Raw genomic sequence first — 18,109 nt, forward strand, 5'->3', positions numbered from 1 at the left:
AATGGCATTTATCCTTTTAAAAAATAAAACAACATTTGAACAAGCTGAATAACAGCTTACACATGACTGTGAATAAGCAGTATACAAAAAGTAGAAAATAAAAATAAACGTAAGAGTTCCTTGTGCCTTTATCCTTATTCTGAGCAGCAGACAGCAGATCTTGATTCTCATTTGAATTTTCATTCAGATATCCTGCGTTGGCACTGACTTGCAGCTGGGTCTTATTAGCTGCTCGCTGCTCTTTTGTTCTTCTTCTCCAGGGCACTTGTTTGTTGTCTGAATTTTTTCCCACATTGTAAGTGCTGTGCCTTAATGTGTTGCTGCTGACAATGTCAGCAAGAAGGATTATTCTTTTCGGTCCTTGGAGCTTCAGCTTTCCATGAGTATCATGCCTCTGTTTGTTGAATCCTCAGCGCAAACACAAAAGGCTAAGATTTCAGAGTCCTGGTTTAAGGTGGCATTAAAGACATCATCACCCACCCTAGGAGGACAGAGGTTCACGCCAACCTCACGGCCACTGATCATCAAATTATTTGTAACATGACAGGTGATGGTAGGTGTCAGCTGGAAGAAGAAATGTCTTGCCATAAATGCCAAACATCTCTCACTTCACTCTCAGGAAATGCAACTTGGATCATCTTTCTCTTCCTGGAAGACATTCAGCGAGCTAGAGGCCCCATTGATACTTGTAAATACGGAAGTTAATCACAAACTCTAATTTGGTCTCATTCAGTGTGGAAGAATTAGTGTTCATAAGATTTAAAAATAGCAGCTTTTTTCCATCAGTGCTTTTTAAAGCAAAACCCAAAAGGTAAATAAAGATTGCCTTACTAAATCTGATATGGGTACCTCTTACTACTGCTTCTCAAAAATAGCACTGCATCCAAGTCTGCCTATAGTTCAATGATTACTGTGTTCAGTTTATTGATAGCTAGGTATAAAAGCATAGAACACTTAGGAAAGCTAGAAGAAAGAGTCACAGGACTAGAAAAGCTTGAAAGCCAACATAGTTCAGTACCCATTCCTGAAGCAGGGCTCTCCACAGATTAACTCAATAGAGTTGTTGTCATGGTGTACAATGGATGTGTGATGCTTTCTGCACCACCAGATGTAGCAACCAGTCAGACCCATCCACTGATTGCCATGTTTCAAAAAGCATTGAGCCTACAAATTGACCCCACTCCCACACACCTTCCTGACTAACTCAGTCTGCCTCTGATGCTCTGCTTTCCATTGTGCAGTTTGCAGGACAGTGACTCAGGTCTGTATCATGCCACTGACCTCACTTTTAAAGAGCTCTTCATAGAGTAACGGTGAGTTGAAACCTGCAACTTCTATTTTGTGTTCTTTTGAGAAATGCTAGCATAAGCTTCGATTCTCTCCCCCCCTTTACACTTCTTTCTTCCTTCCTCTTTGAGGGTAATATATAGGCCAGTTCCAGGGCTCCCACTGGCGACGTCCGTAATGAAAAGTGTGGTTCGCTAAAGCTTGAGGCAAAGAACCGAGTCTCTCTTATTGGTATCTGTAACCAAACTCCAATTCTCTAGGCACTGAGCACAGAATGATAAATCTAATAATATACCTAAGAGAAATGTATGCGATTCTGCTCTTTTATGTACCAGTGACACTGTGGTGCAAGCTCAGCACCTGCTATTGTATTTTGAAGTTTGATACATATTTGTTCTTAAAGAAAGTGGCTGCTCTAAATTCTGCTGGGAATATGAACATTTAGGAAAAAACCATGGCCCTCACCCCATTCTTTCAAAGTTGCAAAACAGAAATAGTATGAGGTATAGGAAATAAAAAGAATTGTTCTTTTCATGGCTGTGATAAATCTGTGGAGGATAAGTCAACAACAACAACAACATTTAACACTTGTATATCATCTCCAAAGTGTTTCACATGCACTTTCTAGTGTTAATCCTTACATCAACACTGTTTGGTGAGTCAGTACAATTATCCTTCATAATGGTGGTGGTGGTGATTGAGACTGAAGGAGTAGCTTTACAAAGGGTACCTACAGAGTTCATTCAAGTTACAAGATTTGAACTGGGGACTTTTGGATTCGTTGCATGCTCTCTAGCCCCTGTGACACATCAGCACATATTAGTCTTATCAATGACCATTAATCATCATTGCAAGAGATGAAGCATCTGTATTTTGGGACAGTACATAGCTGAGAGTACCAGATGTTGAGAGCAGATGACAGAGGACGTTCATCACCATCATGCCTTGCTTGTCAAGTTACCATCAGCTACTGCTGGAAACAGAATGCCATTCTGTGGCTGTCCTTTTGTTTGTATGACCCATTAATAGATGAAGGCCTGTATCTTATGAAAACCATATCAGAACTGATTCCCAGGCCACGTTGTCCCGGAACATTATAATTAGGAGAGCCACACAATGCACTTGCATTCCAAGCATATTTACTTGGAAGTGTCTACAGAGCTACCGATCCCAGCACCATTGGCAAATTACAGTTCCCATTATTCTTTGGGGAATATGTGCTTTAAACATGTTTTAAATGAATCGGAGTGTGTATGCAGTTTAGCTGACAGCCTCTCATCATCTGTCAATGGTGGCGGTGGTCCTGGACACCACTGGTTTCTTCCTGTTCAACTTTCATAAACAGAGGTTTTCCAAAATGGCAGCTGTTCTGTTTGTTTATGTGATTTAGACTAAGCTGGTAGTGTGCTTTGGTCATTATCCTGGCACTGAAATGGAAATTTTTCACTCCCTTTGGAAAATACGGAGTTGGCAGAAATGTATTTTCCTCCCAGACTTATGTTCATGATCAAATCCAAGAGATGGCTTTCAGAATCAACAGACATGAGAGTATAAATTGATTCATCACTCTTTCTTTGGGGGGGGGGACAGTCATAAAGGAGAGACAATTTCCCTCCCTGTTCATTGCTAATTACTTAATTGAAGGGCAGGTCAGTGTAAAATTCTGTTTATAACCTGAGAGTATTAAGCCAACATGTTGAATAGCTGCTGTATGCCAAAGCCCTAATCAGTGTAGGTAATTTTTTGGTCTCTAAAGAGGGAGTGTGTGCCAAGGCGAAAGTAAATTTTCAGCCAGTTAATTGGTGTCCAGTAAAGCAAAAGTCATTTATGATTGTCTCGGAGGATACGCTTTATATTTCATTTTCCTAGCCAGATGGTACACGCTACAGCAGTACCAGTGAGGGCATGGTTAATTGGAAAATTGGCATGCTTTAGGGTGATTAGCTCATTTGTATCAAAAATCTCGGCCATCAACCATCTCCATGCATCTCCACTGCCTAGATATACAAGTGTTTCCATACAGTATCTCATCCTTTGCCTTCTAGGATAGTACTGGAAAACATAACAACATCAGATAAGCTTGCTGGAACAGGTCAAGAGCCCATCCAGTCCAGCATCCTATTCTCACCGTGGCTGACCAGATGCTCATGGGAACTCCTGAGTGCAACAATACTCTGCCTACTAGGTCTGGGAGAGGTCAGCTTTTCAACATTGCGGTGTATCACCAGCCAGACATTGTGATATAGTGATATATTGCGGTGTTGAAAAGCAGAGGAACAAGCTGCATTGGTCCCAAGGTGCTAGGTGGGAGTGGCAGCAGTTTCACCCTGGCGCCTGATGCAGCCTTTTCCTCCCTCTGGGCGCTGGCAGTGCAAGGACTGCCTCCGCTGCCAGCACCTGCAGCACAGAGGGAACAATGAGCCACACCAGCCATTCTTCCTGCTGGATGCTGGCAGGGGAGGGAGTCCCTCTCTGCCAGCACCCATCGTGCGGAAGGAGTCAGGTGAAGGAGCCATCATACTCTGGCTCCCAAACTGGTCCTGGGCGATGTATGGAAACATTGCCCAGACTTAACGCCCAGCTGCAGCTTCTAGCAACTAGCACCCAGTGGCATAATATCTCACCCAGAGAAACTTCCATAACCATTTAGTGTTAGTGTACCCCATCTGTTAACTGTTCTCTGATAGCTTAGATGAAGATGTAAAGATCCAAGATCTTAATTGAAAATAATATTTTGATAGGTAAAAGCATGCAATGATGAAGCCCAAAATTACAGTTTACTATATGTACGGCTTACACAATTATTTTGATGATCCTTAGTTAGAATGAAACAGTGAGAATTTTAAAAATAAAAAATGGCAGAGCAGAATCAGCAGTGGGGGAAGGCCCTGTTGTGTTTCTCTTGAACCAGGCACTGTCAAGAGACATGGGAGGCGTAGAGTGAGTGGGAGCCCTGCTTTAGACCACAGTGATATACCCCTTATAATCCCCCCCTCCACACATACACTTACAGAGCCATGAGGAGCACAGGAAGCTTGTAAGAACTGGGCAACCACACTTCTTTTGTTTCACATTTTTTTCCTAAACGTTTCTTGCTTTTTATTGTTCTTCTGTGCGTTACTGTGCTGGAGTTCCTTAATGAGATGTAATATTCAGCTTGAATTTATGTTCCACTCCATTAACTCTTTCCTCCCCCTGCTTGAATTTTGTCTGTACTAATCAAGATTTTTGTGAAAGCTTGTTCAGCAATTCTTCGATAAATGTGTCCTCCTTACAGGCTAATAGAGGTTAAAACACTGCAGCAGAGAGAAAACAATATCTTGCAGAAGGTTGTTTATGTTATACGGCATTTATTGGACCATTAACGCTTTGATCTGCTTTCTGCTGTATCAAACCTGCACAATTTGTGACCCATGAAGCCATATGCCGCCTGCCAGCTATGTGTGGCCACCCAGGAGAAGCTCTATAAACTTCCAGGTTCTGCTGCTTACCTAGCACATAGACAGATTCATGGGGGATAATGCTATCAATGATTACTACTAGCTACAATGGCTATGCTCTACTTCTGCTGTCAAATGTGGCATGCCTTTGAATGACAGATGCTCAGAATCACAAGTGGAGAGGATGCTGTGGTACTCAGGTTCTATTTCTGGGCTTTCCACGGGTGTCTGGTTGGCCTCTGAGAACAGAGAACTGGACTAGGTGGGCATTTGGCTTGATCTAGCAAGTTCTTGTTATGTTCTTAGAAAACAAAGAGTTCCGCCCAGCACCTGGCAGGTCACAATAAATGCTACTACTAGTCGCATTTGGCTTGGCAGTAGGGATGGAGGAGAAATTCGTTTCCATATGCATTTAAGGCCAAATCTATCAGTTTTGCATTTTCTGAAGCAATATGCAAGCAAAAACACTGCTGTCCTTCAAAATTCACACTTATCTGAATTTTGCAGTGTAGGTTCACCAGCCAACCAGTGTTTATAAAAATACACATGTTAGGAGAAACTGTGCAGGAAATGAAGAAATAATGATGAAAATAACATGCACAAATGCATTGCTTTCAAAAATGTGTACATCCGTCAAAACTGCATGTTAAAATGTTTTCATTAGGAGGAGTTTGCACTAAAATTGTGAAGGATTTTAAGGAGAATTTTGTTTCAAGTCACAAATTGCTGGAAAATGTGGAGGATGAATTTATTTTTTTATTTTTTTTATAATAATATTTATTAAAGTTTTAAAGGTTACAAAAAGAAAAAATAGAGAACACCATATTAAACAAAAACAAAACAACACATCACAATAGTGAAAAAGAAAAAAAGAGAAAAAAGAAGAAAAAAACCAGAAAAATAAACACAATTAAAAAACACAACAAACCTTCCCATAACTTATCTTTCATTCGCTTGTTTCCTTGACCTCCTCACACCTCCCTTTTTTGTATTCTAGTTCAGTTAGCTATTTCAGCAAATCCTTTCCATCTTTTCCAATTTTTGTCCTTATCTTAATATAATGTGACTTTATTTTCCCTCTTTTCACCAATTAACAGTCTGTTTTTTCTTAATCCTTTATAACATTTCTGCTAAAACCACATAACTTCATTCTAACATCCTTCTAACATTCCTTAATTTTACAATGTTTCTGTAAATAAACTTTAAATTTCTTCCAATCTTCTTCCACCGACCCTTCTCCCTGGTCTCGGATTCTGCCAGTCATTTCCGCCAGTTCCATGTAGTCCATCACCTTCATCTGCCATTCTTCCCGGGTGGGTAGATCTTGTGTCTTCCAGTACTTTGCAATAAGTATTCTTGCTGCTGTTGTGGCATACATAAAGAAAGTTGTATCCTTCTTTGGCACCAATTGGCCGACCATGCCCAGGAGGAAGGCCTCTGGTTTCTTCAGAAAGGTATATTTAAATACCTTTTTCATTTCATTATAGATCATCTCCCAGAAAGTCTTAATCCTTGGGCATGTCCATCAAAGGTGAAAGAATGTACCTTCAGTCTCTTTACATTTCCAACATTTATTATCGGGCAAATGATAAATTTTTGCAAGCTTGACTGGTGTCATGTACCACCTGTAAATCATTTTCATTATATTCTCTCTTAAGGCATTACATGCCGTAAACTTCATACCTGTGGTCCATAACTGTTCCCAGTTAGCCATCATAATATTATGTCCTACATCTTGTGCCCATTTAATCATAGTTGATTTCACCGTTTCATCCTGAGTGTTCTATTTCAACAGCAAGTTATACATTCTTGACAAGTTCTTAGTTTTGGGATCTAACAGTTCTGTTTCCAATTTTGATTTTTCCACCTGGAAGCCAATTTTTTTGTCCAAATTATAAGCCTCCATTATTTGATAATAATGGAGCCAGTCTCGCACTCTACTTTTTAGTTTTTCAAAACTCTGCAGTTTTAATCTATTTCCCTCTTGTTCCAAAATTTCCCAATATTTCGGCCATTTGGCCTCCATATTGAGCTTTTTCTGAGCCTTCGCTTCCATTGGTGACAACCACCTTGGGGTTTTAGTTTCAAGCAAGTCCTTATATCTTATCCAAACATTAAACAGTGCTTTTCTGACAATATGGTTTTTAAACGCTTTATGTGCTTTGACCTTATCATACCACAAATAAATGTGGAGGATGAATTTAAGATGGGGGGGGGGAATGAGAAACTGAGAGAACTGAAATTGACAGATCTCTCCATCCCTAACAGTATTGCTGGTCTGCAGTTGCTTGGTTAGTGTTTCCAGTTTCCACCTTGCTGTTCCTTTATTTGCATCCATGCATGGATCCTCATCAAAGTTGAATTAAAGCAGTAGCAGCAGTAAAGAAGTCTAGATGTCTGCTTGCCTTCCAGCAACCATGATACGATTTTTTTTGGTTGGTTGGTGGAAATGGCATTATACCACTTTCATAATTCTAATGTACATGATGTCTGGTGATGACATCTGAAAGGAAGTAACTTCTTGCAGCTACAGGACAAACAATATTAGTACCCTCAGCAACAAGGGTTTGGTTTTTGTATATATATATAAATCCACGCAGCTGTAGAAGTCAGGCTAAGCAGTTTATATGAGATGGAGTAGTCTTCACTCTTCATAGTTTTGAAGAGGGGAGTGGTTTTTAATGTTCCCAAAACTTGAAAGAAGTTATTATTCTTTTTCTGTCATCAACTTGTTTTATAAATAATTTGTTAGAAATCATTTTTGTCTGTCTTGAATTTTAAAAAAGCTACATTTATTTTTTTTAGGTTGCATTCAAAGATCATTTGGGGTGAAATTCATCCCTGGGCAGAAGGCCAGCAAACGGCCTGCGTATCAAATAGTGCTTAAGCTGTGCGTAGCTCTTGTGCTACTGCACTGGGCCGAATGCTAAATGTCTGATCATAACTGTGCTGCGCGTATGGGCAGCTTGCCAAAATATTTGCCCGGTGAAAGATAAGAGCCCCTCTCTGCAGGGTGTGGTGAAGGAGCAACAGACAGGAACTGCTGCCAGCAGACATGACTGAGTATGTGAGCTTCCTGCTTTTGGCCTTCAGCGAACATTTCACAAGCCCTTCTCTAAACTGGGAAAGGAAAGAAGCAGCTTCATACATCGTTTCAGCGCTTCTGGAATAGCCCCCTCTTTATGCAGATAGCCTTGGGTACATTCAGAGCCTTCGGGTAATTAACGGATGACACAGAATGGATCTCTGCTTACACAGGAGTTACTTAGTGCCGTGAGGTTATAGCCCTAGTCAAGTGTGTTTGTTCATGTACGCATCGTGTGATCCAGGTTGCATCTGCTGGCCTTTTCATAGTTGCACTGAACCTTCACTTGTGTACCCAAATATATTTAGGCTTCCTCTGTGTGTCATCTGGCTTGCTCCATTCTTTAGGGCAGGCATGGCCAAACTTGGCCCTCCAGCTGTTTTGGGACTACAACTCCCATCATCCCTAGCTAACGGGACCAATGGTCAGGGATGATGGGAACCGTAGTCCCAAAACAGCTGGAGGGCCAAGTTTGGCCATGCCTGCTTTAGGTTGATGAATCCCATACAGGAGCCAACATGCATTCAGGTATAGGCTTGGTACAAATGCAACTCTTAAGGCAGTACAGTCTCTTGAAAACCATACAGTTGCATGAGTATCCATGAGGACATCATTGGGAGAGGTGTATTTTAACTTACATTTGTTTTCATCTTTTCACCCAATTATCATTTCTCTCTCTCTCTCTCTCCCCTCGTCTCTTCATGTAGGAAAGTGTTTCCAAATGGGATTCCAGAGGAGTATTTCTTAACAGCCACATTCCGTGTTAGGCGAAACAGCAAAAGAGAACGGTGGTATTTGTTGCAAATTTTAGATCAGCACAACATGCCACAGGTTAGAACAAATGGTCTTTTGCCTTCCCAAGTGTCAGGTGATAGATACAGCTTTGTAGGAAAGCAGATATTTTCCTCTCTGGGATCAGAGTATACTCAAGATGTTTTTGCTGTTATAGCTATATATAGAATCAGTAACTGTTCTGTAATACAGCACTGGCATGGTAAGTGTGTAAGCTGCCACCCAGGATTGCTGTGAAACTGAAATTCTCTTTTGAGTTGTGGTGAAATAGAGACGTAACAAACAAAAAGCAAATTAAACAATAAAGGGTTTAGAACTGATGCTTGATGACGAAGCTGCATGGGAGACTTTTTTAATGTCCAAGGGTGGGATCCAAAAGAGTCTCTTGCACAAGTAGAAGGCACATCCAGCTGTGTACAGGGAGTAGTGATTTTTACCTGTATCTGCCAGCAGTAGCTCCCACACTATATCCAGTGCCATTCTGGAGAACCCTTGATCCTCAGGAAAGGCTGTATGTGTGTTGGTGCACAAATGCACAAGAGACTGCAGTGGGAATGAGGAAGCCCCACTGGCCAAACAGAATTCCACTATTGATTTCTCTGCATCCTACCAACATATAATGAGGTGTGAACTTTTAGTCCGTTCTTGGCTATTTTGCATTTTCATTGTTTCAAACCGCTTCTAATTTGACTGTGCTTTTTTCAGGTTTACATCACCATTGATGGTACGAAAAAAATTGTAGAGTACATTGCACAGTCCGCCCAGGGGGGCTCATTGCACTACACCTTTAGAAGTCGGGAAATCCACCCTGTTTTTGATCGGCAATGGCACAAGCTTGGCATCAGCGTGCAATCAAGGATCATTTCTCTCTATGTGGACTGCAGCTTAATTGAGCAAAGGGAGATTGATGAGAATACTACTACGGACTTTCAAGGGAAGATTCTTATTGCTACCCATTCTTTAGATGGCAAGCCTGTAGATGTAAGTTGGGTTGACTGTGAAAGTGTATTTCAGTGATATAAAAATGGGTGATCAAAACATTTATCCCTACAAAAGAAAAGCTTTGCAAGTTATTAATGTTATGTACTGGGACCCTTTGAAATAAGAAACATGATTCTTAAGAGATCAAACAACAGTAGCGGATGAGGTCGTGGGATGGAGATAGTTACCTGCTCTCCTGGCAGGTGAATCCCTGCTCCTTATTGGGAGGCGTGAAGTGGTGGCAAAGTCAGTGCAGTGCGAACATGACAGTGCAGGCAGTCTAGTGCTCCTGTTGGTGCATTTGCACCATGCTGTCCTCCTTGCCACTTTACTCCTTCTTCTCTCCATCCTAGTACGCAGCAGCGACTCACCTGCTGGAAGGTCAGGTAAAGATCGCCTCCACACCATGCCATCTGCTACTGTCAAACAGGTGCCACAATTTAACATATCAGGTTCCATATAGGCACATTATCATTTTTCTAGAGTGCCTTTCCTCTTGCCAGTGCAGGATAGGCAGTGGGATGGACTGCATTGCATGTAACTCAAAGCGTTCCGGAAAACTGGTTAGGAACAACTCGTGGGCTTCCCACAGGCATCTTTTTGACCACTGTGAGAAAGGGGATAAGGGGATGCTGGACTGGGTAGGCTTTTTGGTCTGATCAAGCACGGTTCTTTTTTATGGTCTTAGTCTATTGTTGTATATACATTACTAGCTTAAGACGCAGCTAAGTCATTCTTTTTCTAACTTTGGATTGAAGCTGGTTTGGGGAGAAATGCACCAAGACACATTATTTGGGGGGGGGGATATGACAGAAAAAACCAGGTTAGCTATGGGGTGTATACACTGCTTTTCCAAAGCAGCAGTGGGAGTGCACTGGATGTGGAGTAAATGGGTGTGTGTACATGGCCTAATAGAAAGGACACAAAAGGAGAAAAGGGGTGTAGAGCTGAAAAGAAAGCATTTAATGAGCTGCTTCACATGCCACACTAAGCCGTAGTTCATTTTGAACCGTGCCTCCCACTCCTCGTGTGGCTTCCTTCCACCCCCACGAATGTTGTGTCTGCCACAAACAAACCATGGTTTAGGCTGTCATGGTATGTTTATTTCAAATACACCAAGGGCTTATGTACTTCCGCTTGCCCCGTGCCTAGAAAGCATGGGTCTGGGTGATTTCCCACTTCTCCTGGGCTTTCTAGGCATGGGTCCAAGCCATTTTGCCTTCGGCTTGCTGCTTTCCTCCAGACAACTCACAATTTAGCACTAAATCAGAGCAAACGTCAATCTGGAGCAAACCCAACTGACATTTGCTCTGATTCAGTGCTAAAGATCAGCTTTTCCCTGAGGAAACCAGCAGGGCAAATGGAAGTGTGGGTGAGGCCTGAGAGTGGTGATCCGGAAATAAACTTAAGAGTAAACATTGGTTTGTTTCTGGCTTATTGCTCGTGATTTATTTGAAACAAAACAAACCACAATCTGGGTTTGTATGACATGACAGACTATACTATGGCTTGTTTGTGCCACAGGTGCAGGAGAGAGCTACATAGGGATGGTTGGACATTCACATAATCCATGGCTTTAAAGTGACTTACTGTTATGTGTGAACCAGCTCTATAGGATGTAGAAAGCATTTAAATTACACATTTTAAATTTTACATTGCCTCAGCTGAGGAATATGCAAAAGTGACTTTAATATCAGCTGTGAGTCACCTCCAAGTAAGATTTCAAATTTTTTTATCTGTAGTAAGAGAGTACTACTACCTATTTTCACATTCCCTTTATTCCCTCAGTCCTATTCTTTTGTTTGTGCATGACCACCGACTCCTTTCCATCTGTTTTTAGACTGTATAAATGTCTCACAATTCTCATGCATAGACTTTGCTCTGCAGCATGCAAACTCTTGCGTAATGTGCAACTTTTGCAAAAAAAGACGCCAGTCAACTATTTTTTCTAAGAGGATCAAAGCAGTTCAAATATATTCCAGTATTTTTATAGCGAACTCAGTGTACAGAATTCTCTGCTGCTTGCTGTGTAGATGATTCAGTACATGGGGGAAACAAATATTTGTTCATACTGTTACACATCATCCCAGTTTTCATAAGCGGTGTGAGATTCCAGGGGTTGCAGGACTGCTTCCCAGGGTCTGTGTTGCCTTTTGGGACAATGAGACACAGTAGAGTCTGTGGTGTCTTTAGGACGTATGGTTTATTTTACACATATATACAACCTGTATCTAGATGGAGGGAGTGCATAACATTCACATCCCAAGAGGGTCCTCTTCCTGCCATTGCTGCAGCCTTGAATCCCAAGAGACCCCAAACATCATATCTGGCCCACTATGAAGCATAAAACAGACTGCCTGCCTTGTGCAACCCCCTTGCAAAAGGGACACCTTTTTTCCTGTTTACTTATGTCCTCCACCCTGTAATTCTGGAAACTTCCCCCTCGCAACTCTGGGATTGTCCTTTACTAATTACTCAGAGCTCAGGGCGGGGTCTCCCCACTCTGTGTGCTGCAGAGAGCCTTTTGCCTTTGTTGACGGCTTTCTTGATGGGTTAATGTCCTTGTTTCATAATGGCCCATCCCCAAGCAATTCCCTGGTCAGGAAAACAAGTCCAGCCTGTATTCTTACGCTGCTAAATCCATTGTTTAAACTCCAACATTTACTTTGAGCAGTTGAGGGGGCAAGAATATATATGAAGGTTTCATTTCATAACTTTATTGTGCTGCAATGGGACATGTCTTGTCCTCTCAGTTCAGCCATGCCAAGAATCCTGGAACCTCCTGTGCTCTGTCCAGCATCATTTCTGTGGCTATGAGAAGCTGATTTAGCTCACCCTGGTTCACAATGACCAAGTGTTCCTGCCCTGCCTTCTAGCAGAGATCCATATTCCACCCTAGAAAGGAACAGGGAAGTAGCAGTACCATCTCTTCCCTGCGGATTGCCAGGCCAGTTGCATGCATTAGTGTTGGAACAGACAGGCACCTGGGACAAAGCCATGTCCTAAATAATTTTACTATATTGTTACTAGTATCAAGAGTGGATGAGTTTGTAAATAAAGGTAGCACTCCTCCTAGAAAAAAAATAAAAGAAGCGTGTTTTGGAGAGATATACCTGCCAGTTTTGAAACATATCCTTAAAAAAATATCAAGTAAGTTGGCCAAAGGAATGTAGGAAACTGCAATATTCATCATGGTAGATAAATGCAATTGCTTTTTTAAAAATTAAACAGTATAAATAAGAGCTGTGTTTGGCTCAATATACTTGTGTTTTGTATTATCAGATTAGATTATGTGGGCTGCTCCCATGTTCACAAATAATATATGCAAGTACAATATTTTAAAATGAAACACTGTAATGTGCTTTCTGAGTTTACAACCCAAAATAGAATTTGGCGTACGTAATCCCATTCATTTCTATGAGTTCAAGTGGTTTAATTTTGTGCTGGATTGTGGTCACAGAGGTTTCAGATGTGTCAGGATTGATTACCTTATAAAGCTGATAAACACCTCTGTGTTTACTAAACAGATTGAAGTTGGCCGCATGATAATATACTGCAATCCCAGTCTTGCTGCTCAGGAGACTTGCTGTGAATTATCTGAGAATATGGTAAGTTAAGAAAATAAAAAATGCAAGTTTTCCCCCCACCCCAGAAACACACAGATCGGTACAGTCCTTTCTGCATTTAGAAATGCAAATAAATTTCATGGTATCACAAGATTAGTCCGTTCTTCAAAATGGAAGTGTGACCTAGATTAGTTTTTCAATGCTGAAAAATATGGGATGGGAAAGGATCAACACTTGAGAAACAAGAATTCAAGCAGTAAAGAATATTGAAAACAAGAGAGATTTCTATGGGCAACCGTTGTCAATGCATGCCTATATCGTGGTTCTGTTTGGGTCTCATTAAACTTGATCAGTACAATTGCTGATGAAGGTGGAGACGCCCATTATATCTTTTAGGTAGAGTATTTGATAAACATAAACATCTGAATACTATCTGCAAAGAATCCTTAATGATGAGCCTTAGGTCTTATTCAGGCTTGCCCTTGCCCCACTACTTTCCCCTGGAGAAAAGCCGATCTTTACTTCTAAGTCAGAGCAAAGGTCAATTGAGTTTTCTCTGGATTGACGTTTGCTCCAATTTAGCACCAAAGAGTGGGTTTTCTGGGGGAAAGGCAAAACTGCTTGCATCCATGCCTAGAAAGCAGCGGGAAACCGCTTGGACCTGTGCTTTTTAGGAACATGACAAGCCAAAGTCTGGATGCTCTCTAATTCCCTCTCTCATTCTAGCTAGGTGTTTTATTTTCTGTTTTTTCTACCATTTTTCTTATTTTTTTCCCCATTTAGAAGTATTGTGCTGTTCATATGGCTAAGAACCTAGTGGATTAGTCTGACCCACAAGCTAGCCGCTATACATAAAAAGCACAAAATATTTTGCTAGTTCATTTATAACATCCTTTAGCTACGTCTTTGACATTACTGCGATCGTATTTGCCGCATCAAGGATATTTTTTAGAAAAAGCTTAAATTGAATTTTGCATGTAAATCAGGCCCTATCTCACACATGGAATGATAATGTGGGTAATTGCAGTCATATACATACCTACTCAGAATTAATAAGCCCCACTGAGTTCAGTAAGCCTAACTCCCAGATAAGTGTTTATATGTTTGCAGTGTTAGATAAGATCAGTGGTAAGATGCATTCCCCCCCCCATTGTTAAAGAATAAAATATATGTATAGCATTTAGAAGAGTGTGCAAAAAGAGTGGTTGCCCAGGCTGCAATCCTGTTCCCATTTACCTGGGATTAAGCCCCATTGATCTTAATAGGACTTGCTCCTGAATAGGTAGGTATAGAATTACACTGTAATTTTCATATCCAAACATGCTAAAGCAATACATTAGATGAGGAGATTTCCACTTGCAGCCCCAAACTCCCTCCCTAGGAAGTAAGCATCACTGAACACCACGTGACTTACTTTAGATTTAGCTTCCATAGAATTGCTCTGTGGTTCACTAATATTGGTTTTCTAAAATTAAAATAAAATAGATCATTCACGGCCTGATTTTGAATTCAGGTTGCTGTTTTCATAATGCTTGCATCAACGTGGAGTTAATTTAATCCTTCCTTCCCCTACAGAGTGTAATCTCTACAGATGCAAAAGGCACTATAGAAAAAATGTTTTGATCACTGTAGATGTAGACTTAAATCGGAATAATATATATTTATTATTTCAGTGCCCTTTGGAAGAAAGCTTGAAAACTACTGCAGCATCACCATCAACTGTTCATGTGGGTGAAATACATGCACTTCCAATAATGGAAAAAAAACCTGAAGAAAAATGCTTTTGTTCTTCAAATAAGGTACAGGACTTAGTTGCTTATACATAACATTTTTTTGCTTTTTGTGACCTGTAACATTTGTGCTGCTGGCTAATAACTTTGGCTTTTTGCTTGCACCTTTTGTCCCTTGTATTTTAGCTAGTATTTAACATTTGTGGAAGTTACGTTATTTTTAATATAGACTTCACAGATTAATGGAACCATGCCAATGGTGCAACAATGGCCAGCTATTATATACTCCTATATAATATATAGGGCAATAAAGTTGTTCTGCAATGGCTGAGGCAGTAATGTGTTAAAGATGACATAGAACCAATGCACATCCATAGCCTTTGTGAAACAAATTTTACCATAAAAAACCCTCAAGAGGGTTATTCTGTCAGTGTAAACACACACCTAGCACGAATGACACTGACTGTTCAGAATTACAGGAGATTAGAGGAATCTACAAGGGAAGCAAATACTATAATAAAGGGTTATTTCAGCTACTTCAAGTTGATTGGATAAATGTCACTCCAAGGTATACTGCAGAGATGAAATTTCCAAAAGGTATGAATGATTGTTTCCTGGAATAGCTAGTTTGAGAAGCTGCACAGTGTGAGGCAGTCCTTGGCTCTTTCCTAAGTGGCGCATAGAAACTGGACTAGGATGTCAATATAGCTGGACCACTATGGAAGAACAGCTCTGATGGGAGTTCAATTCACAGGTATAGATAGAGACATAAGAGTCTGAGAAAGCGCCAGCCGTGGCAATCTTTAATAGGTGAATGAGACAAATACTGAGACCCTCAAAACCATGATTCAGGATCTTAGAAGCAGAAATCTTAGTAGGGATCTGGGCCATAGCTGTCAACCTTCCCTTTTTTGGCGGGAAATTCCCTTATTCCAGCGCCATTTCACACTGCTTCTCGCTGCTATCCTGGATTGTTAGATACCCTGTAAACTTTCCCTGGGATAGGTGAGGCTGCTGATCCCTTATTTTCAAATCTGAAAGTTGACAGCTATGGTCTGGGCACCCCGTGACAGCAAGAGGAATCACTTGTGAATCAGTAGCAGGTACATTACAGAGAGACTGCATATCACCTCACTAGGAGGTTATCAGCCAGACCTGTGAACTAGCCTGTTTGGAATGGGTGACAGCTTTTGATAAAGCATTGCTGTTTTAAATAATGTAATTTGCATGTCATTTTCATGAACACAGCAAATGTCAAGCTGCAGCAGACATTATGCAGTTAGAATACAATGCCTTTTAAAAAAAAAAAAAAACCCAGCAACTTATTCTTATAGTATTTTTGTGCTGGAATGTGTGGGTGAGTGGGAAATGAAATGTTTCAGGCTTCAACGATGGCTCACAGACCACACAGAAGTGGTACGTATGTGTGTTCATGCAAGACATAAACAGCAATACAAAACAAAAATCCCAACAGAATGTAAGAAAATGTGTGAAAGATAATATAATAGTAATAATGTCCCAGATATCAGTGACCATACGCTCAAATATGTCATCCTCTTCAGCATACTGAAGTCTTACCAGAAAGGAGACAGAAAAGGAATTAATATAACTGTGTTTGGGAAACTTGTAACATTTCACCTTGGAAAAACTCCCCATCTGCAATTGCATCAAGGAGTGATACTAGTTCCCCCTTTATTAGGGAATAATTGCTTTTGTGACATCAGTAGCCATTGCAGCATGGCTGGGGAGCCTTTGGCCCTCCAGCTGCTGTTGAACTCCAGTTCCCATCAGTGCTGGCTTGCATGGCAGTTGTCATGGACTGTCTGGACACAAAGGAATGGTAGGAGGCACCAGCTGGGGAACCCCCAAGGGTAGAAGGCTCAGAGCCCAGGGACTCGTGGTGAGACAACAATGAGTGGTAAGAGGGAGAAGTCTGGGAGGAGGAGGTGTTGGAAGCTGAAGTGTAACAGGGTTTAGTGAGAAGACAAGAGTCTGTGGCTGTGAGAAGTCCACAATTGGAAGCAGGAGAGGAGGAAGACCAAGAGGCAGAGATGAGTCAAGCTGGTGAAGAAGGCAGGAGCTTCCCCACTCCTGCTGCAACAAGTTCCCCTCCTCCCTGGTCTCCCAGGATCAGGAGAGGTATGAAGCGTGAGCAGCTAAGGCAGCCACATAGATGTAGTCTCAGATTGCTTGGGAAAGACCCGGGAGAGGAGGAGACTTAGGCAGCTGTGGGAAGGCAGGGACCTTCAGTCTCCACAACTGCTTCATAGGGACAAGACCTGTCATTAGGCCTGGCACTCCTGAGCAGATCCTGTTTCTTTTAATAAAGAGTTAACTTTGCTTACTCTGTAACATCTGGAGTGTTACAGGTTCCCCAACTCTGCATTATATCATTCCTAAACTTCAGCCAAGAACTCTTGCATAGTCAGTAATCAGTGCACTTAAGGTAAGGAGCAAAAAACAAACAAACAAAAGGCCTGAGGCAACAGTGAGAGTTGTTGTAATACCTGCTGAGGTCACAAAGGTGCTACTTTTTCTTCTCAGTAACGTAACCATAGAGATGAGCAAGGCTGAATGGTAAAGGGCTGAACTCTGTGTTTTCTTTTAGCATTATCGAGAATGACTATTATCCAGGCACTGCTCGTACTGCTTACTTCTCTAATGTAAGATGCTGGAATAAAACATTTCAAGCTTTACTTTAAACAGGGAGAAGCAGGTGTGCCAGGAGTACCTGGTTTGCCAGGACAGAAAGGAGAAAAGGTAAGATTCTAGCCTCATATAAGCTTCACTGGTGGCAACACTGATACAGTGGTACCTCAGTTTACAAACTTAATCCATTCCGGAAGTCCGTTCTTAAACCAAAACCGTTCTTAAACTGAGGTGCACTTTCCCTAATGAGGCCTCCTGCCGTCAGTGCCCTTTCACTGTTCAGATTCCGTTCTTAGACCGAGGTAAAGTTCTCAAACCAGGACACTATTTCTGGTTTTGCGGAGTTTGTAAACTGAATCATTCTTAAACCAGACTGTTCTTAAACCAAGGTACCACTGTATTGTCTTACTGTACATGTTAGAGAAAGTGGAAGTGGGGAGGAATCCAGCACATTCTGGTTTCCTTTGAAAAGCAAAGTAAGACCCGCTATTTCAAAACCCGTCCAACTCAATGACATAGCAACGCAGCGGAAGTTACAATTTACTTTGACATAAATTACACTGGCTTCCTACAGCCAGT

General features: G+C 41.3%; 1 protein-coding gene across 4 annotated transcripts in view; it reads left to right on the top strand.

The window, feature by feature from the left end:
• COL19A1 (collagen type XIX alpha 1 chain) overlaps positions 1 to 18,109 on the top strand; it is a 188,577-nt gene that overhangs the window by 40,347 nt on the left and 130,121 nt on the right. For all 4 annotated transcript variants that reach the window (XM_053381239.1, XM_053381238.1, XM_053381236.1 and 1 more), the window contains exons 5-9: positions 8,520 to 8,643; positions 9,310 to 9,585; positions 13,113 to 13,193; positions 14,825 to 14,950; positions 17,588 to 17,641. In XM_053381239.1, the coding sequence (XP_053237214.1) occupies positions 8,520 to 8,643; positions 9,310 to 9,585; positions 13,113 to 13,193; positions 14,825 to 14,950; positions 17,588 to 17,641 (661 nt within the window). The remainder of the gene's footprint in view (positions 1 to 8,519; positions 8,644 to 9,309; positions 9,586 to 13,112; positions 13,194 to 14,824; positions 14,951 to 17,587; positions 17,642 to 18,109) is intronic.

Source organism: Podarcis raffonei, chromosome 3, assembly GCF_027172205.1.
Source record: "Podarcis raffonei isolate rPodRaf1 chromosome 3, rPodRaf1.pri, whole genome shotgun sequence".
Lineage (NCBI taxonomy): Eukaryota > Metazoa > Chordata > Lepidosauria > Squamata > Lacertidae > Podarcis > Podarcis raffonei.